The sequence below is a fragment of the Ornithorhynchus anatinus genome, chromosome 7, assembly GCF_004115215.2.
Source record: "Ornithorhynchus anatinus isolate Pmale09 chromosome 7, mOrnAna1.pri.v4, whole genome shotgun sequence".
Lineage (NCBI taxonomy): Eukaryota > Metazoa > Chordata > Mammalia > Monotremata > Ornithorhynchidae > Ornithorhynchus > Ornithorhynchus anatinus.
In genome coordinates, this window is record NC_041734.1 from 43,521,149 (window position 1) to 43,542,607 (window position 21,459).

Here is a 21,459-nt window from a genome sequence, read left to right on the forward strand (position 1 = left end):
AGCTGACAAGCGGAATGTGCTAAAAGCGGCTTTTAAACAAGGAGATTTTTTTGTCTGTCTGTCAAAAGCCCGTCCATGGGCAACGATTGTCTCTATCTGTTGTGGAATTGTACATTCCAAGCGTTTAGTACAGTGCTCTGCATGTAGTAAGCGCTCAATAAATGCTATTGAATGAATGAATAATTTTGGTATTTGTTAAGTGCTTACTGTGTGCCAGCCTATACTAAGTGCTGGGGTGGATTCAAGCAAATCGGGTTGGACACAGTCCCTGTCCCGTTTGGGGCTCCGAGTCTCAATCCCCAGTTTACAGATGAGGTAACCTTGGGACAGAGAAATTATGTGTTTGTCCAAGGTCATACAGCAGACAAGTGCGGAGCTGGGATTAGAACCCAGGTCCTCTGACTCCAGTTAGGGCATGCAGCTTGCCATGTAGCAATTTACCAATTTAGCAAAATCTAGTGCCATAGAATTTCAGAATTAGTGATTTAATCGCCACCCCTGCAGGCATTTGTAGCCTGGGAGAGCAATTGCAAATTCCCAATTACCTCCTTTCTAGTTTCACACTTGACTGTTGATTGAGAGGTGCCTTTTGATTGAGGAAGGCAACCATTTACTTGAGGGAGGCAGCCCAGTGTTTGAGGGAGGTGCCTTTTCTCAAACAAATTTCTTCTGGATCTTCTAAACTGATAGCGCAGTGCCTAGGGTTTTATTTTTCCCGGTAAAAAGGCCCTGAAGGAAAGTTGATTCCTTGTTTTGTGTTTTAGAAAACCATGCCAATCTTCTGCCTTGTTCCAAGGCATCCTGTTTGGAGACATGGAGTCTTTCCAAGATGGCTAGTGAGTAGCCACCATAGAACATCAGTGGGATTAATCAGAGCTCTTGAACAGAAAACAATGAAGAGGAAATGTAAAGACCAGTCCAGGACATCTAGACCCACGTTCCTCCAGGTGGCCAGGATTGCCGGCTTCCTCGGTCGGAGAGACTTGTGTATCTCTTCTGCCAGATCCCAAGAGGTGATGCTGACGAGCGATCGCTATGCTGTGAAGAGGCTGCCCTTCTCACATGTGTCTAATGAAGATCTAGCTTTCTTTGAAAACATTATCCCTGGCCGAGTCGTCACAGATCCAGCTGAACTGAAACCTGCTAACGTGGACTGGCTGAAGATGGTTCGAGGTGGGTGTCATCCTTTTTTAATATTTATGAGACCTTCACAGTTTGCTAGGAACTATACAAATCCCACAAACGACACACTCCAGGTTCTCTAAGGACGTTACATTTAAAGGAAAAAATAAACAGTGCTATGTCTGAACAGGTTAAACAACACCTTGAAGAAAAATATTCACTTACTCTAGATTAATGCCATTTATATTTGTTAAGAGTTTACTCTGTGTTCTAAGCACTGTTCTAAGCGCTGGGGGAGGTACAAGTTAATCGGGGTGGACACAGTCCTTGTCCCTCATGGTTCTCTCAGTCTAAGTTGGAGGGAGCCTGGGAATTGAATCCCAGTATGACAGATAAGGAAACTGAAACACAGAAAAAGTGGAGTGACTTGCCCAAGGTCAAACAGCAGGCAAGTGGCAGAATTAGGATTAGAACCCAGGTTTTCTGGCTCCCAGGCCTGTGCTCTTTCCATTAGGCCTCACCCCTCCTCAGGCCAACACTTATCCTTGGGGTTAAGATTGGGAACAAGATTTAAGGACGTTAACACCACAGTAAGGTGACATTGTGAGGAAGAGCATGAAAAATTCCATCAGGCAGGCTCTGAGGATAGGGACAAGTAATATGTGGTCCTGGTAATTTTGGTTTTGTCAGCCAGATTTATTATGATTATGATTATTATTTTTAGTAACAATGATCATTACTAAGAGTAATGGTATTTTTTATGCTATTTATGAAGGACTTACAGTATGTCAAGTACTATACTATGTTATCGACAAATTAGACAAATTTAGGGAGGGTTCGTTTAGTCGATGAAGAGACGAAAGACTCCGAGAGAACAGGTCAAAGAACAGGACAGTAGGAAAGCGGCGAGCAGTCCGTTCACCCCGGTGGGGTACGAGGGACTATAGCGCCCCGATCCTGGGCTGCCCTGCCAGGTTTATTGGTATGGCAGAACCCCATGCTGGCGCGGGGCGCCTAATCGGAGCTAGGCGCACGTGGGATGGTAGCCATTCAGTAGGCACTTCCATGATCACATGACACCCGACTGGCCCGCGCAAGAGCGGCGCACGAGGATTGAAATGGCGCATGGTGGAGGAGTTTCACGTGGTGCAGCCATTTTACAGTTCACATGGCGCAGGTCCCATGACGTGGACTTAAGGCGGTCCGCAATAGTCCCCCCTCTGCGTCCTCGGGGCTGAGAGGCCCTGGAGAGATGCACCAGGGGTCCTGGCTGTTATCAGGGAGAGAATGGGCAAGCAGCCAGAACCCGTAACCCACCCTGGAGCGCCCTGAAGACACAACCAGGAGAACGCAAAAAAAATACATGCAACCAGCACAGTCAAGGAAGTGCAGCCTATCCAGACGAGGATTGATGAAGCCATAGAGGGGGGACGCGGGCAGCCTGCGGGGATGGAGGCGGTGAAGGAAGGCACGGGGCAGCCATTGGCACAGGAGGCGACGGTGCAGGTCCTCCAGGAGCCGTCGCAGAGATTGTCCACAACAGCTGCTTTCACCTGCAAATGATGGATCCATGCCGAGCACTGGGCAAAACAAACTGCAGAGAAAGTGGTTAAGAGAGAACACGAGCAACCACGAGAGTGGTACAGGTCCTTGTGGGGAAAGCCTCAACCCAGCCCGTCAGGTGGTCCACGATGACCAGGGCATGGAAGAAGCCCTCAGCGTATTGGCTAAGGCCCTTGCCCCAAAATGGGAAGACTTGTGGATCCACTGACAAACAGTAAACAGGGCTGAATAGGGAAGGATGAGGCGGCTGTCAGGGACTCAGAAGTACCCATCCTGCTTGGTAACCTCATACTTGGTCCGCAACAATACCCTCTTCTCAGCAGTAACAGGCAGGGCAGTAGTCAACAGGGTCACATCTGTATCAAGCGTAGCCACTACCGTTTTGTTTCGGACAGGGTCCTGAGCAGCCGCCCTAGCGGTGTGGTCTGCCCTGGCGTTACCTAGGCTGATAGCGTATCGGGACCCTGTGTGAGCCCCAACGTGGATGACGGCCACTGCAGCCGATTCTGCCAGAGCCTGAAGCACCTCCGCGATGAGGTTGCCGTGGGCAATAGGCCATCCAGCTAAAGTGACAAACCCACGGGCTCACCAAAGGGCCCCGGTGGCACGGCAAACTCAAAAGCGTAGCGAGAGTCCGTGTAGACATTTACACGATAGCCTGCCACCAAAAGGAGCACTTGAATAAAAGCGACTAGTGCCGCAGCCTGAGCGCTATAGGAAAGAGGTAAAGCGGTCAACCAGAGGGTTCCGATGGAAGTAGCAACTGCGGCCTCAGAGAACCAGACCCCATCTTCCACGTAAGAGGAACCATCTGTGAAGAGCTCAAGGTCAGGGTACAGTAGAGGTACGTCCGGTAAGTCTGGTCAGGCCATGGCTACTGTTGACCTGGACCTGGTTAACAGGATCCAACTGTAGGGACTGGCAGAGTGAGAAAGTGCCCAGTCAAATTATATTCGACTGTGAGCCCCACGTGGGACAACCTGATTCCCCTGTGTCTACCCCAGCGCTTAGAACAGTGCTCTGCACATAGCGCTTAACAAATACCAACATTATTATTATATTCCAATTAAATGGACTTCCAGAAACCTATCCCTCCCTAAGGAACAATGGAATACCCTGCCCTGCCTCAAAGACAGAATTGCTGAACCCACCTTATCAGAAAGCATACCCACACACACATGAAAATTTCCAAACCTCTTCCCAAACAGCTTTTTGTACAACTACAAAGTATTGCAGGTTAAGATACCCATCTTTGCCTTTCAAGAATTGTCCAGCTTTGCATTTAAAGAATTTTTCCTAACACCACCACATGAGCTTTGTTTAGATTAAACTAAACGCTCTGTGGCAAGACAATACATTTCAAATTTACAGTAATGCTTAATCCAAATGCAGTTTCTCCTTGTGAATATTCCACTAAGGACAGTACACAACCTCTTCCTGAATAAACATGCTTGTCAAAGCTCAGGAAGTGAACATTTTGTTATGCAAACAACTTGAAGAAACTGCACCTTTAAAGAGGAGTACAATTTCAATCAACTTCTGCACTTCCAAGGTTATAAAGTTTGGAACATTTACATTCAATTAATTTGGTTCAAAGAGGAAACAGAACACAAACACAGATTCTTTACAACCATGTTGGTAGGAAATTTGGTAGGTCAAATGATAAGATTCTGCAATTCCAATTTCACCCCATTATTTTCCTAGATTGGCTTATCAGACTTATGTACATTTAAAAATCCCTCATACTTTTCTTATTCCTATTATTTAGGAGAAAATTCCATTCGGCACCTGAATTGAACTTACAAAAAAACCCAAAACCAAACTACCAGCATTACAAGTTATAGTTACAAATATATATTAAAGCAGGATGAAAAAAAAAATTAGACAAAAACCATGGCTCTATGCCGTCAACTACTACCATTGGAATACCTATTACAAAATATACACATTAAATTCTGCTAGCTTTGTTATTAAGCGTAGAATTGTTCTTTAAATTTCTTTAAACTGGAGTACACGGAAGAGACAACATTTGACTGTCTTTCTTACTTTCTGATATATTTTCTGGACCCCAAAACATCCTTCTTCTAAGGAGACTTATGCCAGGGGAATGTCAGGATGAATTGAAAGGGCAAGGATCATGTACAAATTTTGGTTCTAAAATATTTGTGAATATTTCAAATTTTAACATAGTTTTCCTTTAAGTTATTAAGAAGAAAATTCAGTCACTTTCCTTTGAGCATATTTACCCTCCACTAAGTTAGGCAAAAGGGGAACAAGGAATATCTACCGTATAAGGTGTTGCCTTACCTAAAGCCATTGGAAAAGAACCTTTACTCATAGGTCAAAGACCTGTTTTCTAATCTTCCCAATACTGCATTTCCTGAGAAAGATGAACTGTTTAAAAGGGAAGTTTTTCCACTTTCCTGGACAGAGAAGATTAGTTAATAGAAATATATTTTTTTCCAATTCTTCCTGAGCTCAGTGCCTATTTGCAACAAAGAAATGTGAACCAAAGGGTAATTCTTGAATTGAAAGGGACCTTTATCCTCAAAACCCCTGTAAAACTGGTGATTTGTTTTGCCTTTTTTTCTTTTTTTTTCAAAGCTTTTTAATGACAATTTTGAATTAATAGCCCTATCAACAGTGGATCTTTTAAACAAAAAGAACTTTGGGCATGGTGGGAAGGTGGAATGCCAGATGAGTTCTCTTTACACCCATCTTAATCTCACCATGAAATTCAGAGGCTGCGACTACACAGCAAGGAAAAGAAAAGGAAAGACAAAAGAAAAGAGCCCCATGCCCCCAGGATCTGGGCAGCCAGTCCCATCATTCCCGGGACAAGTCCGGGGCGCCTGGGGCCAGCGGAGAGGGGGTGGGGAGGACCACAGTAAGGGTGTGGATAGTCCTCTCAATGCCACCTGACTCGTTCTGGTAATTGAATGGATCACCAGGTCCATCCCGAGGACCGAGACAAGGCCACGCCAGAACACGCTCCGTGTGGAAAATTTGGACCTGAGGGTCCAAGAGACAGGAGACCCAGAAGAACGGGGCCAGCGGCGGACCTGAGGAAACTTACGAGGGATGAGAAAGGCAAGAAGTGATTCTAGGGCTGAGGGGTCAAAAGTATCCCTCTCTGCCCAAAAGTAAAGACCCTTCTCATCGTTTCAATGTCCCCAGTCCTGGCAGCACCAAATTAATTTCGCCTTGGTCGCTGCCTTTTTTTTTTCTCTTTTTTCTCTCTTTCTCGTTTTTTTTTTCTTTTGAGGAAGGCAACCCGTCTTCCATGATTCCAAAACACAGGTAAAGCAGCGATCCGGCTCGGGGTGACTACTCCCCATTTGGTCCAGCAGCCCTACTGATGAGGACACTTGGACAGTCCCACTGGACAGCTGCACTGGGGTTTTCAGTATTCAATGTTGGCCAGGATCCGCGACCCCCCTCAACTCCACCTGCGCAGGAGTTTTTCCCAACGTCAACCCGGGTCCTCAACCCCTTGACGTTACACCAAAATTTAAATTTAGGAGCCTCCCCACCGAAGGACTACCTGGATTTCCCAAAAAGCGAGGTTTTTTTTTTTTAGTCGACTAGTCTTCCCTAGTAGGCGTTCGTCAGAGCGGGGATAACTCACCGTCCCACGTTTCCTCGGGCTGAATCAGTCAATTAACATGACAGGGTCCCTTCGTGGTCGCCAAAACTGTTATTGACAAATTTAGACAAATTTAGGGATAGTCTCTATACGATAGTCTTCATCGTTTAGTCAGTGAACAGACGAAAGACTCCGAGAGAACGGGTCAAAGAACAGGACAGTAGGAAAGCAGCGAGCAGCCCGTTCACCCCGGGGGGTACGAGTGACTGCAGCACCCTGATCCCAGGCAGCCCTGCCAGCTTTATTGGTATGGAGGAACCCCATGCTGGCGCAGGGCGCCCAATTGGAGCTAAGCAGTAAGCACTTTCATGATCGTGTAAGCACTTCACGAGTATTGAAATGGCGCAAGGCAGAGGAGTTTCACGTGGCGCAGCCATTTTACAGTTCACAAGGCACCGGTCCCATGTCGTGGGCTTGAGGCTGGCCTCATCATCACCATCTTGAGGCGCTCCGCAACAACTATAAGTGCTGGGGTAGATGCAAGATAATCAGGTCTTACATGGGGCTCAGAGTCTAAGTAGGAGGGAGACTAGGTATTGAATCCCCAATTTGCAGGTGAGGGAACTAGCCCTAGAGAAGTTGTGACTTTCCCAAGGTCACACAGCAGGCAACTGACAGAGTGAGATTAGAATCCAGGTCCTCTGACTTCCAAGCCTGTGCTCTTTCCACCAGACCACTCTGCTTCTTCTTAAGGAATCTTTTTCCCTGATGAACAATTCACGGTCTGAAAACTTCATGGGAAGACGTTTCAAATTGTCCCCCTTAAGCACTTAATCCCAACGACTACTTCTACAATTTAAATCCAGCCTAGCGGCTCTCACCTGTAGAGACCAGTTTAAGGCTTTGGTTTATTCATTCATTCAATTGTATTTATTGAGCACTTACTGTGTGCAGAGCACTGTACTAAGCGCTTGGAATGTACAATTCGGCAACAGATAGAGATAATCCCTGCCCAGCAACGGGTGGTGGGGTTTTTGCACTGGGGAAGACCATGGGGGACTAGGTCAAAGTTCATCCCCCTCCCATCTTACACCTCAATATATGTGGGACTAATTATGGGTGCAAGAACTGGCACCATGAAGAAATAATGGAGGTGGAGGAGAGAAAAGAGAATCTGATTGTCCAGCTGTGATGGGTTTTGATTCGGCTATGATAGGTCTTGGTATTTGTTCATTAATAGGCAAACTAAGGCTTGTCATATGAAATTGTGAGCGGAAATGATATTTTATTTTAAAATACTTTCTCAAGAGCTTGTTTAAACTGACCAAGTAATTCCAGAGAAGATTGTTCTTATTTTAAAGTTAATTTTCAAAAGAAGATTTACAAATAGTCATTGCTGGCCAATATTGATGTATGTTACAAGATTTCATTCTTGATTTTCTTACCCAGTTCTGCTAGGCAATATGAAGGTAGATATAGATTTAGCATGCACAAACTTTTATAAATAATGAGAAACAATAATGTCAACAGATTTTCATTTTTTTTATAACCTTCAGTGGCTTGCCTGTGTTTTGTTTCTATGGCAGGCTGCAGTAAGGTGTTAGTGAGGCCTCGGACGTCAGAAGAGATATCTCAGATACTCAGGTAACTTCTGTTTACTCATTTGAACTGTGGTTATTTTCTTTTTTGGTGGAAAGGGACTTTGCCTGGAGGTTTGTTTTGGAAGTCTCCCAGCCCTTACGGATAATACACCTGCATGCAAAAGCAAATGAAGTTGGCTAGCAGTCTAGCCTTGAAAGTTTGATGAGAATGTACTTGTACTAGGAAAATCCTGGCAATGTAATTAGAAAACGTCATGGATGCCAAATGTTGCTGCAAGCCATGCAAAACCACAATCCACTGAACTCACAATACAGTTAGGGGTTTGTATTTCTGTTAAGAACTGTCACCTGAGCTACTAAACGCAAACAATTATTCCAATCATCTTTGATCAGTTAGAAGCACCTCCAGGAAGATGATAGTGTGTTGGTCGAACAGGGAAGAAGCAAAGGATAGGCATAAAAAAAGTGGGGAAAAGAATTCTTGAACTACAAAAGGAAGATTCAAGTACCTCTTGGTGTAGGAAGTTGTGGATGCTTCTGTGGATGTTGCTGAGCCTTGCATGAAAAATACCTGGAAAACAGCAATATACTATTTTACCACATAGTGGCATTAAATGGCAAAACTGAACCCGCTTTAGAGCAGAGCAGTAGTATCCAAGTTTTCTTTGAATACTGCCAAAGTCAATGGTTTTTTTGAGTGTTTACTTTGTGCAGAGCACTGTACTGCGTGAGTGCTTAGAAAGTACTATAAAAAATTGAGCTAAACATCAAACCAGAGTGTAAAGTTTTTTTCCTAACAGATTAATGTTTGGTCTTCTATGTTTACTAGAGCATTTGAGGAGCTGAGTATTTAGGATGTAGGTAGGTAACATTTAATCATCTATCTCCCTTGATGCCCTTTCAGAAAACCAAACCCCTAAAGGTCCAAACACTCAATTGCAAGTAGAAAGTATATATTGGTTAACTAGGGAATGGTGGGCTCTTTTTGACCACTTTCCCTTCATTCTTACTCCCAGGAATCATGATGTAGGAAGGAGAGAGAGATGGCAGGGAGTTAAACATTTCTTACGGGCTTACTGTGAAATTGATGTATTGGTATTAAAAAAATGGGCATAATTTAGAGTACAAAGACCCAATAATATTAGTAATATTACAGGGAAAAAGGCTGTAATCAGGTGTTCAAAAGGGATATGTGGATCATAGACTATACAGTAATATAAATGATGACCCTATCTCTTCTTAGCCATTGTTTATTAGATTGTGGAAGGTAAGGTTAATCAAAACAATTATGTTTATTGAGTAATTACAGTGTGTAGAACCCTACTAAGCCCTTAATAACCTTATACTCTACCATGTCCCCTGTCTGTATTATATTTAAATGGCTGTCTCCACCTGTAGCATGTCAGCTGCTTATGGGCAGGGATCATACCTTCCAGTGTGTTTGTGCTTTCTCAAGTGCTTAGCACAGTGCTCTGCACACAGTAAGTGCTCAGTAAATGCCAGTGATTGATTGATCATACCGTAGAGTAAGTAGACACGATTCCTCCCGTAAGTAACTTACAATCTACCTGGGTAGATGATCGCTAAAATTATGTATAAACAGGAGGAAAAATGACAAGGAGCTACATGTAAGTTAGTACTTATGTGTTGCAGGTTAAAAGAGAGGCTAGTTCTCTGTGCATATTGATGCATATGAAATTAGTTTCCTTTCTCTTCCCCTTATCAGTTCCATTTTCTGGGAGTTATAGATTTTTCACTTTTAGTTTTCTACCCTTGTTTAGGGCCTCTTAGGTCAGTATGTCATACTAATGCTTAGTTGCTTGGGTTGAGTGAGTCAGCCTGGTTTCGCGATCATCCATAAATTGTCAAGAGAAGCCACTACACTCCTTTTCGATCTTGTTCAGAAATCCTCAGCCATTCAATGAGAGCATCACTTTGGTGGGGTCAGAGTCCCCACGGACCAACTTGGGTTGGGGGTGGTCTGGGGAAATGTGCTTGTCTGCACCTCCCAACTGCTTCCTCAGCCACAGCAAGTTTAGAATCAGGAGGGTCCAGAGCAGCTTTGAACCAAAGAACAGAGGGCATTCTCTCTGATGGGTTTGCTCACGGAAGGACTCAGGAGGGAAGGAGCCTCTCTGGGATAAGAATCGACCAGGAACAGTTATGGTAGTGCCACACGGACCACCATGTTTTGATTCGAACACTTCCTAGAGGGAAAGCAACTTACCTTTAAAATGTTAGATGAGCTTGGCAAGCTAGGGTTCCTTCACCAAGTCTGTGGGGCTTACTACTAGACTAAATAATAAGTGATTCCAAACTATTTCCTTATCAAGCCCCTTTTGGGCACTTAATCATTTGTGGTAAGGAAAGTTTGAGTCATTCTGAGATTTTTGACATTAGTTGTGTAGAAGCTACAATGGAATCGGAAAAAGAAAATGTGTTTTCTCACCCACCTTATTAAAGATGATAAGAAATGAGGCAAATGATGTTTTTTGAGTTAAAAAAGGTCAGAACTAAATGACATTGTGGAGGGGAGAAGTAGTATTTATTAAGCACAGTCTGTGTGCAGAGCACTGTCCTAAGTGCTTGGGAGATCCGTGCCCACGAGGAGCTTACAGTTGATATGGGGAGACAGAAATTAAAATAAATTATGGATATGTCCTTAGGTGCTGTGGGGCGGAGAGTGGGATGCATATCAGATCCTTAAAAGGTACAAATCCAAGTGCACAGGCGATGGAAAAAGTAGAGGGGGGAAGGGAAATAAGGACTTGGTCAGGGAAGGCCTCTTGGTGGAGTTGTGATTTGAATAAGACTTTGAAGGTGGGGAGAGTGGTTGTCTGTCGTATACAAAGGAGAAGGGAGGCTATGGGTAAGGAGTCAGTGGCAAAATAGATGAGATCAAGGTACAGTGAATAGATTGGCATTGGAGGAGCGAAGAGTAAAGACTTGGTTGTAGTAGAAACCAAGTAGTTAAGATAGGAGGGACTGAGCTGATCAAGGGTTTAAGGCCAATGGCAAGGGGTTTCTGTTTGATGTGGAGGTGGATGGGTAACCATGGAAGCTCTTGAGAAGTGGGGAGATGTGGACAGAACAGTTTTTTAGAAAAATGGTCAAGGCAACAGAGTGAAGTATGGACTGGAGTGGGGAGAGACTGGAGGCAGCGAGGTCAGTCAGGGGGCTGATGCAATTTTAATCAATCAATCAATCAATGGTATTTAGTGGGTGCTTACTGTGTGCAGAGACTGTACTAAGCACTTGGGAGAGTTCATTATAATAGAGGTAGTAGGCTTGTTTCTTGCCCATGCTAAGTTTACAGTCTAGAGGGGGAGTAAGACATGAATATAAATAGATTATGGATATCTACATAACTGCTATGGGGCTGAGGGAGAGGTGAATAAAAGGAGCAAATCCAAGTGCAAGGGTGATACACAAAGGAGTGGGAGAAGAGAAAATGAGGGATTAGGCAGGGAAGACCTCTTGGAGGAGATGTGCTTTAAATACGGCTTTGAAGGTGGGGAAAGTAATTATCTGTTGGATATGAAGAAGGAGGGTGTTCCAGGCCAGAGACAGGATGCAGGCGAGAGGTCGGCAGCGAGTTATTTGAGATTGAGGCACAGTGAGTAGGTTGGCATTTGAGGAACTAAGTGTGTGGGCTGGCTTGTAGTAGGAGAGCAGCGAGGTGAGGTAGGAGGGGCCAAGGCAATAGAGTGCTTTAAAGCCGATGGTAAGGAGTTTCTGTTTGATGCGGAGATGGATGGGCAACCACTGGAGGTTCTTGAGGAGTGGGGAAACATGGACTGAATGTTTCAGTAGAAAAATGATCCAGGCAGCAGAGTGAAGTATTGAGTGGAGTGGGGAGAGACATTAGACAGGGAGGTCAGCAAGGAGGCTGATATAATATCAAGGCCAAATAGTGCCGTGATCAAGGCGGAATAGCAATCACGGCGTCAATTATCATCTATCAGCTATGCGGATGACACCCAAATCTATATCTCCTCTCCTGTTCTCTCTCTCTCCCTCCAGGCTCCCATCACCTCCTGCCTTCAGGACATCTCTACTTGGATGTCCTCCTGCCACCTCAAACTCAACATGTCCAAGACAGAGCTCCTTATCTTCCCTCCCAAACCCTGTCCTCCCCTGAACTTTCCCATCACCCTGGACGACACAACCATCCTTCCTGTATCACAAGCCCGCAAATGTGGTGTCATCCTTGACTCTGCTCTCTCATTCACCCCACATAGCCAATCTGGCACCATATCCTGCTGGTCTCACCTTTACAACATCACCAAGATCTGCCCTTTTCTCTCCATCCAGACTGCTACCTCGCCAGTACAATCACTCATCCTGTCCCGACTGGATTACTGCATCAGCATCCTTTCTGACCTCCCAGCCTCCTGTCTCTCCCACTTCAGTACATACTTCAGTCTGCTGCTCAGATTATCTTTCTACAGAAACATTCAGGGCATGTCGCCACATCCTCAAAACTGTCCAGTGGTTGCCTATCAACCTCCATATCAAACAAAAACTCCTCACTATTGACTTCCAAGCTCCCCATCACCTTGCCCCTTCTTACCTCACCTCCCTTCTGTCCTTCTACATCCCAGCCCGCACACTCCACTCTTCTGGTGCTAACCTTCACACTGTACCTTCTTCTCATCTGTCCCACTGTCAACCCCTGGCCTTCCGTCCTCAAATCTTTAAAAGTATGAGCCCATTGTTGGGCAGGGATTGTCTCTATCTGTTGCTGAATTGTATATTCCAAGCACTTAGTACAGGGCTCTGCACACAGTAAGTGCTCAATAAATATGATTGAATGTATGAATGCAATCTGCCAGACAATCACTCTTCCCCACTTCAAAGCCTTACTGAAGGCTCATCTCCTCCAAGAGGTCTTCCCAAACTAAGCCCTCCTTTTCCTCAGCTCCTCCTCCCCTCCCCATCACCCTGACCCTTTGCTCTTCCCCACCTCTCCCCACCCCATTACACTTCTGTATATATGTATATATATCTATAATTCTATTGATTTAGATTGATGCCTGTTTACTTGTTTTAATGTGTATATATCTATAATTCTATTTATATTGATGCCTGTTTATTTGTTTTGAAATCTGTCTCCCCTTTCTAGTCTGTAAGCCGTGTATGGACAGAGATTGTCTCTCTTTATTGCTGAATTGTACTTTCCAAGCACTTGGTACAGTGCTCTGCACCGAATTCATTCAGTAGTATTTATTGAGTGCTTACTTTGTGCAGAGCACTGTACTAAGCACTTGGAATGTACAATTTGGCAACAGATAGAGACAATCCCTGCCCAAATGAATGAATGTATGAATGAATAAATGACTGGATTTATGTGGTGGCAGTTTGGATGGAGAGGAAAGGGCAGACTTTAGCAATGTTGTGAAGATTGAACTGACAGGATTTAGTGACAGATTGAATACATGGGTTGAATGAAATAAGTCAAGGTTAATGCTGAGGTCATGGGCTTGTGAGAGAGGAAGGATGGTGGTGCTGTCTACAGTGATTGGAAAGTCAAGGGGCATATAGGATGTGAGTGGGAAGATAAGGAGTTATGTTTTGGAAAGTTAAGTTTGAGTTCTCCAAAGGACATCCAAACAGAGGTATCCCGAAGGCAGAATATGCGGGACACCAAATAGAGATGTCCTGAATGTGGGGCTGTAGAGAAGGAGGGTGATCAGGGCTGGAAATATAGATTTGGGGGTCATTTGCATAGAGATGGTAGTTGAAGCAATGGGAGTGAATGAGTTCTCCAAGGGAGTACGTGGACATGGAGAATAGGAGATCCAGAACTGAATCTTGAGGGAGAGGAGGGAAGCAGAGGAAGAACCTGCAAAAGAGACTTGAGACTGCATGGCCAGAGACGTAAGAGGAGAACCAGGAGAGGTCAAAGTCAGTGAAGCCAAGGTTGGGTAATGTTTCCAGGAGAAGCAGATGACTGACAGTGTCATAGGCAGCTGAGTGGTTGAGGAGGATTAGGGTGGAGTCAAAGCCATTGGATTTGGCAAGAAGGAGATCATCTGTGACCTTTGAGAGGGTGGTTTCTGTGAAGTGAAGGGGTGAATGCCAGTTTGGAGGGGGTCAAGAAGAGAATTGGAGGAGAGGAACTTGAGACTATGGGTGTAGACAACTCTCTCAAGGAATTTGGAGAGGCGTGGTAAGAGGGAAATGGGGTGATAATTGGAGGAAGCCATGGAGTCAAGAGAAAGTTGTTATTTTTTGTTGTTGTTATTGTTTTTTATATCACAGGGGAAACATGAGCATGTTTGAAAGCAAAGGAGGGAAAAGCCATTGGAAAGTGAATAGTTGAAGATAGGGAGCAGGGGAGATTTTAGGGAAGTCATGTGGGATAATAAGGCGGAATATGATAAATGCTTAATTCAGTTTAGTAGCAGTTTGGATTGAGTGGAAAGGGTGATTTTAGCGATTTGTGAAGGTAGAACCAACAGGATTTGGTGACAGATTGACAGGGTTGAATTAGAAAGATGAGTAGAAGATAATGCCAAGTTACGGGCTTGTGAGGCATGGAGGATTGTGATGGTGTTTACTATGATGGGAGAGACATGGGGAAGACAGAGTTTTAGGTGGGAAGATGAGCTCTGTTTCGGAAATGTTTAGTCTGAGGTTTCAGTGGGACATCAAAGTAGAGATATTCTGAAGGCAGGAGGAAATACGAGACTGCAGAGGAGAGAGGTCAGGGCTGGAGGGGTAGATTTGGGAATTGCCCATGTAGAGATGATAGATGAAGCAGTGGGAAAGAGTATCTTCTCCAAGGGAGTGGGTATAGATGGAGCATAAAAGGGGAAAGGAATGGTAGGGGAAAGAAATAGAATTATCCTGCTAGTGAAATTTTTGAATAAGACTTAAGTAAAGTCAGAACTGATACAGTGCTTCGGTACAGTGAGACTTTTAGGCCACTTGAGGTTCTTCCCAAAAGATCTTTCTGTTTAGGTGGTCTTTAAAGATAGATGATTTTACAGGCTAACTGTACTCGGTGGAAAGTGTTCCAAGTAGAAACTGTTTCCTTGCTAAGTCAAAAGAAAGAACAGGACTAATTTTATTCACGTTTCTGACATAGGACCTAGATGAAAATCCAGATCTGTTCTTTGATTCAGGAAGTTCACATAACTGGACTTTCAAATCTGTGAGAATTGAGTTTTTAAGCATGGGTGTGGAGGAAGACTGTATATATTTTCGTTACCCTATTTATTTTGTTAAATGAATTGTACATCGCCTTGATTCTATTTAGTTGCCATTGTTTTTACGAGATGTTCTTCCCCTTGACTCTGTTTATTGCCATTGTTCTTGTCTGTCCGTCTCCCCCGATTAGACTGTAAGCCCGTCAACGGCAGGGACTGTCTCTATCTGTTGCTGACTTGTTCATCCCAAGCGCTTAGTACAGTGCTCTGCACATAGTAAGCGCTCAATAAATACTATTGAATAAATAAATAAATACTATTGAATGAAAGGAAGATGACAATTTAAAAATGTGTTTCCTTTTAGGTATTGCTATGAGAGGAACCTGGCCATAAATCCACAAGGGGGGAACACTGGTATGGTGGGGGGCAGTGTCCCTGTCTTTGATGAAATCATCCTTTCCACGGCTCTTATGAATCAAGTCATCAGCTTCAACAGTGTGTCTGGTAAGTCAATTTCTACCATTTAAAAATAGTCATGGGCCGCGGAGAGCCCAGTGCATTTCTATTAATGTAGAAACTGTTCACTTTCAGTTTGAGATGGTTGGCCATTGCCTTTCATTCCAGAGTTAGAACACATATTTCACCAAATATATCTTTTCTTCAGTTATCTGTAGAACAAAAAAAAATGAAGAGCTTTCTTGAATTCTCCAAATTCATCAGTTTTTGTTGGACCTTTTTGCTGTTCATCTACATATATAATTTCTTCTTTTCTCTAGGGGTCTTTTTTTTTAAAAAAAAGCATTTGAGGAAAAAGGGAGTAGTTAGAAGAACGTATTAATCGGGGAAGTGATGTTCATCATTGCAATTGTTATGCACCCAAAATAAGAAAGTTACCAGAAGTATTTCACATGCCGTTAGCAAAATCTCTAAAATCCACTTCATACAGAAGATGAGGAAGCCTTGACGAATGCTTAGAGGTTCATTTTGAATTCTTAGCCAAGCTTCTTATGCTTGCCATGCTTAGTGACTAATATTTTCTGATTTCACTGGGCTAGATTAAAGTGTGAGAAAAACATTTCTTTTTGCCATGCATCTAGCAATTTAAACTCATGACTTATATCTCCCCTTTCTATTTCCATATCTTATCTGCCACTTGTACTGTCACCTTCTTTTCTCGTACATTTCCATTTCTTTCTGTCTCTTGCTTCCTGCAAACCTCTCAGCCAGTGGCCATGGGCTACACGGGCAGTGGGGATTGACTTTGTCTTTGTGTTGTGGACTGGTTCAGAATTAGCCTGTATGTTTCTCCAAACCAGAGCCAAGTTGACAGGGTACACTGCCCCCCTGCAAGACCAGAACCTTTGTGTGGGTGACATTAGTAACTTGACCAGGAGTAGGTGGACTAAAATTAGATTTTCTGCTCAAGGGATATGGGGGTAGGGAGCGGGTGGAGCTTTCCAAGAAGTAGAAATGGATGGATGGATAGTGGGAACTCACCTTACCAATTGTAGAATTATTTTGGTGGCAACCTATATTGGAAATCTGTATTACAATTCCCTCAGTGCTCTGTTCTGCTTCTGTGGGGTCGGTTACACTCCTGGGAGGATGAGCCTTCTCTGAGCACCTCTCATATGTAATTTCCTTTATGAGTGAGAGGTACACATTTCTCTCTTTTTCCACTGGATCCAGAAGTGACAGATGGCCCTGGGGCAAGAGATTGTGTATGGATTCCCAGCATTTTCTCTTGACTGGGGACAAACGGGGATCTATCTGGTGATCAGTTTTCCTTTGAGAGGAAAGCTTTAGGGGTTATTCAGTAACTTGAATCTGGTATTTCAGGAATTCTTGTTTGCCAGGCTGGCTGTATCCTGGAGAACCTAAACAGATATGTGGAGGAGCGGGACTTTATCATGCCACTTGATCTTGGAGCGAAGGGCAGCTGCCACATTGGAGGCAATGTGGCAACAAATGCAGGTGGTCTGCGATTCTTGAGATATGGCTCCCTCCGTGGGACTGTCCTGGGCTTGGAAGTGGTGAGATGTAATAAAATGGCGGCTGACTGTTTTTTATGTTATTTGTTAAGCGCTCACTATGTATCAGGCACTGTTCTAACCCTTGGGAAGATACAAGTTAATCAGGTTGGGCACAGTCCCTGCCCCACATGGGGCTCACAGTCTAAACAGGAAGGAGTAGGATTAAATACCCATTTTACAGGTGAAAAAACTGAGACACAGAGAAGTTAAGTGACCTGTCTAAGGTCACACAGCAAGCAATCGGCAGAGCTGGGATTAGAACCTACCAGATTCTCCTACTACCAGGCCCGGGCTGTGTCCCCACTAGGCCACACTGTCAGTATTTCTGATAATTCCTAGCCACTGCATGTCTACCCTTTGGGCAGCATGATGATCTATTTCTTGTGACCTGAGAACTCTCAGCTCATTGTTTTGATGCCTCACTTTCCTCCCTCTGGAGTTTTCTCCAAGCATTTCAAGAAGTATGAATAAAAACCTGTATTGCCTGGAACCTTGTTTTTTGTAGTGAATCTCAGCTATTGTTTGAGACTTCACTGAACTCCTGAACTTCCCCTGAGAACTATTATGAACACTTTTATACATTATCTGCTCTCATCAACCTAATAATGTTGGTAATGTTGGTATTTGTTAAGCGCTTACTATGTGCAGAGCACTGTTCTAAGCGCGGGGGTAAACATAAATATAAACCTATATTTATAGACCAGGGTTACCTAGTGAGGGCCCAAATGTGAGGAAAAGAGAGTCAAACCCCTGGAATCAGAGTGAAGGCTGGGAAGAGGGTCTGTTGGTTCCCTTCCTGTATTGATAAACCAGTTTTGTTTTTTAAAAAAAAGAAGCCACTTTCCAGGGATAATGACAGCAATACACTACTAGAAGAGGACCTGCCTGTAGCAATCAACATATGAGTTTAGAGCTAGGTTGGAAGATAACATTTATTATTGTTATTATTATCCATTTTATAATTAAGTGCTTACTAGTCAAGCTCTGTTCTATACTCTGGGGTAGATAAAGTTGATCAGGTTGGACAGTGTCCTTTTCCCATGAGGGGCTCACAGTATAAGGAGGAGGGAGAGCAGGAATTTAGTCCTCATTTTACAGGTGCGGAAAGTGAGGCCCAAGGTCACAAAGCAGACAACTGACAGAGCTGGGATTTGAACACAGGTCCTCTGACCCACACTCTTTCCACTAGGCCTTGCAGCTCCTCTATAGCTGTTCTTAGGAGAAAGAATAAAACCTTGAATTTATATAGTGCTTTTTCTCTTTCTAGAAGTAATGGTGGGGTAAAGAAGTTAATGGAGGAAAAGGGATTCCAAAGTGGGTTTGGGGAAAGGGAAGACTGACAGAATTAAGGGATGACTTTATATAGCATTTGCAAGTGTGAAAGATGGGAGACAGTTCTTGCGTTTGATACCTGACTGCAATATGGGCTTGCAGCAAAAGTTTTGGGGATGTTTAGATTTTTGCTACAGGACCAATGTTTGTCAGAAACTCAGTTTTTCTGCATCTCCTAATTTGTTGGCCTCTCAGCAGGGAATAACAAAAATTACTGAGTTATTTTAATCTCCCACTTGGGATCAGAAAGATAGAGTCCACCTGAGGTGACACAGAATGGTTACCACGTGACAGGTATCTTTCAAGCAGGATGGGGTGCTATGCCTCTCCAGTGCATTTTGCCTAAGGACAATTAATAATCATCATATCAGTGCATTTTGCCTAAGGACAATTAATAATCATCATATCAGTAGTAATAATTGAGATGTTTGTTAAACACTATGTGCCAAGCCATGATTAATACAAGTAGATCAGACACATTATCTGCCTTATATGGGCTCACAGTTTAATGGGGAAGGAGAGCAGATATTTAATCCCCATTTTACAGATGAGGAAATAGGCACAGAAAAGTTAAGTGACTTGTCCAAGGTTTCCCACCAGGCAAATAGCAGAGCTGGGATCAGAACTCTGATCTTTCTACTCGCGGTCCTGTATTCTTTCCAATAGATTATGATGCTTCTCGGGGGAGCAAAGGAAGTTTATGGTGACTATCACTGTCACTGTTTTAAGTGGCACTACGTGAACCATAAGAAGAAAGAAATTTGGACAAGCCAGAGAGCTCTGCTTTGAGTGTGTCCCTTTCAGCAGCCATGCTGCCACACTACTGTCAGTCAGTTGTAATTAGTGGATGCTTACTGTGTGCAGAGCACAGTAGTAGAGAAGTGTAGAGAAGCAGAGTATAGAGAAGCAGCGTGGCTCAGTGGAAAGAGCACGGGCTTGGGAGTCAGAGGCCATGGGTTTGAATCCCTGCTCTGCCACTTGTCAGCTGTGTGACTGTGGGCAAGTCACTTAACTTCTCTGTGCCTCAGTTACCTCATCTGTAAAATGGGGATGAAGACTGTGAGCCTCATGTGGGACAATCTGATTACCTTGTATCTACCGCAGCGCTTAGAACAGTGCTCTGCACATAGTAAGCACTTAACAAATACCAACATTATTATTATTATTGTTATTAGGCATTTGAGAGAATACAATAGGAGAATAAACAGACACATTCCCTGCCCCACTGTTATGCTTTCCTACTGACTTCCACCATGCAGTTCTTTGTACCTGTCAGTGATATCAAATACCTCGGCGAGAATCTCTTGCCAGCAGTTTCCTAGAAATGCATAGGTATTCTATGTTGCCACTATCTCTAAATTATATCCTTTTCTTCTGCCCTTTTAGGTGCTGGCTGATGGCACAGTTCTGGATTGCTTAACCTCACTGAGGAAGGACAACACCGGCTATGACCTAAAGCAGCTTTTCATAGGATCGGAGGGCACCTTGGGCATCATCACAGCCATCTCCATCCTGTGTCCCCGGAAACCCAAGGCTGTCAATTTGGCATTCCTAGGTAGAAATGCATTGATTACTTGTTAACCGGGATCATCGTCTAGTGTACAGTTTGACCGTAATATTTAAAGTGAACATAAAGCTGCTTTGACAGTATCTCCTGCCGATTCAGAAACTGATCCTGGCAAAAGGCAGGACTCATCCCCCTGCTGAGCATCCTCAGGGACATGGCCATCGGTTCTCAACTCCTTTGGTGTCGATTTGCTTCTCATAGAGAATATATAGTATTATTATTATAGTATTTGTTAAGTGCTTACTGTGTGCCAAGCACTGTTCTAAGCAATGGAATAGATACAAGTTAATCAGTTTGGACCCAGTCCCAGTCTCACATGGGGCTCACACTCTTAATTCCCATTTTACTGAAGCTCAGAGAAGTTAAGTGACTTGCCCAAGGTCGCACAGCAGGCAAGTGGAGGATCCGGGATTAGAACCCAGATCCTTCTGACTCCCAGGCCCATGCTCTATCCATTAAGCCATGCTGCTTCTAACCTAACCGAAATCAGAAGACCATCCTACATTTCTTGCTCACTCTCCCTTCCCTCTCCTCCTTCCCTTCTTATTCAGGCTATACTCACGTTATACCTGGACATCCCTCCGACACCACAAACCAAACGTGATGTCCAAAATGGAACTCCTCATTTTCCCACCCAAACTCTGTCCTCCCCCATCTTTCCCATCACGGTAGACAACACTATTGTCCTTCCTATCTTAGAAATCCATATCCTCAAGTCATCTCTCATTCAATTTATATATTCGATTTTTCACCAAATCCTTTCAGTTATACCTTCACGACATTGCTAAAAGTGATGGATTTGATTGATTCACTAGTTCCCTAAATTCCACATCATTCTCCCAATTCCCAATCCCTGTAGTACACATCTGGACAATATCTTTTCTGCAGATTCACAACTTGCTTCTTTGGTCAATTGTCTTATGTAAAGGAAAGGAGATGGCAGTTAAACAAGATGATTTCACTAATGGACATTTTCATTTAGTAATTTATTATTAAAGGATTTCTTAGATCACCTTTGAGATGGTGATTTAAGTGATTTGAGAACAATCAATGAGAAGTAGCATAGCCTAGTAGAAAGAACACAGGCTTGTGAGTCAGGAGATTGGGCAGGGATTGTCTCTATCTTTTGCTGAATTTTACATTCCAAGCACTTAGTACAGTGCTCTGCACATAGTAAGCATTCAATCAATACTATTGAATGAATGAAAGGACCTGGGTTCTAATTTCATCTCCGCCTCTTATCTCCTGGGAAACCTTAAGCAGGTCACTTAACTTTTCTGTTCCTCATTTACCTTATCTGTAAAATGAGGATTAAGACTGTGAGCCCCATTTGGGACAGGGACTGTGTCCAACTTGATTAGTCTGTATCTATGCCAGCTCTTAATACAGTGCCTGGCACATAGTAAGCACTTAACAAATACAGTTTTTTTAAAAATCAGTTCTCTTATGCGGGACTTATGTTACTGTAGAATCTTGTGTTAAGGAGAAATAATGTTGTAGT

The 21,459-nt window shown here is 43.7% G+C and overlaps 1 protein-coding gene across 2 annotated transcripts in view; it reads left to right on the forward strand.

Annotated features, from left to right (window-relative positions):
• Positions 1-333: 333 nt before the first annotated feature.
• D2HGDH (D-2-hydroxyglutarate dehydrogenase) overlaps positions 334-21,459 on the forward strand; it is a 32,007-nt gene continuing 10,881 nt past the window's right edge. The window contains exons 1-5 of one of the 2 annotated variants that reach the window (XM_029069072.2): positions 334-1,173; positions 7,858-7,915; positions 15,391-15,530; positions 16,866-17,059; positions 19,778-19,946. In XM_029069072.2, the coding sequence (XP_028924905.1) occupies positions 771-1,173; positions 7,858-7,915; positions 15,391-15,530; positions 16,866-17,059; positions 19,778-19,946 (964 nt within the window). In that variant the 5' untranslated portion in view covers positions 334-770. Of the gene's footprint in view, positions 1,174-7,857; positions 7,916-15,390; positions 15,531-16,865; positions 17,060-19,777; positions 19,947-21,459 lie in introns of those variants that run through there. The other variant, XM_029069073.2, reaches the window with a different exon arrangement.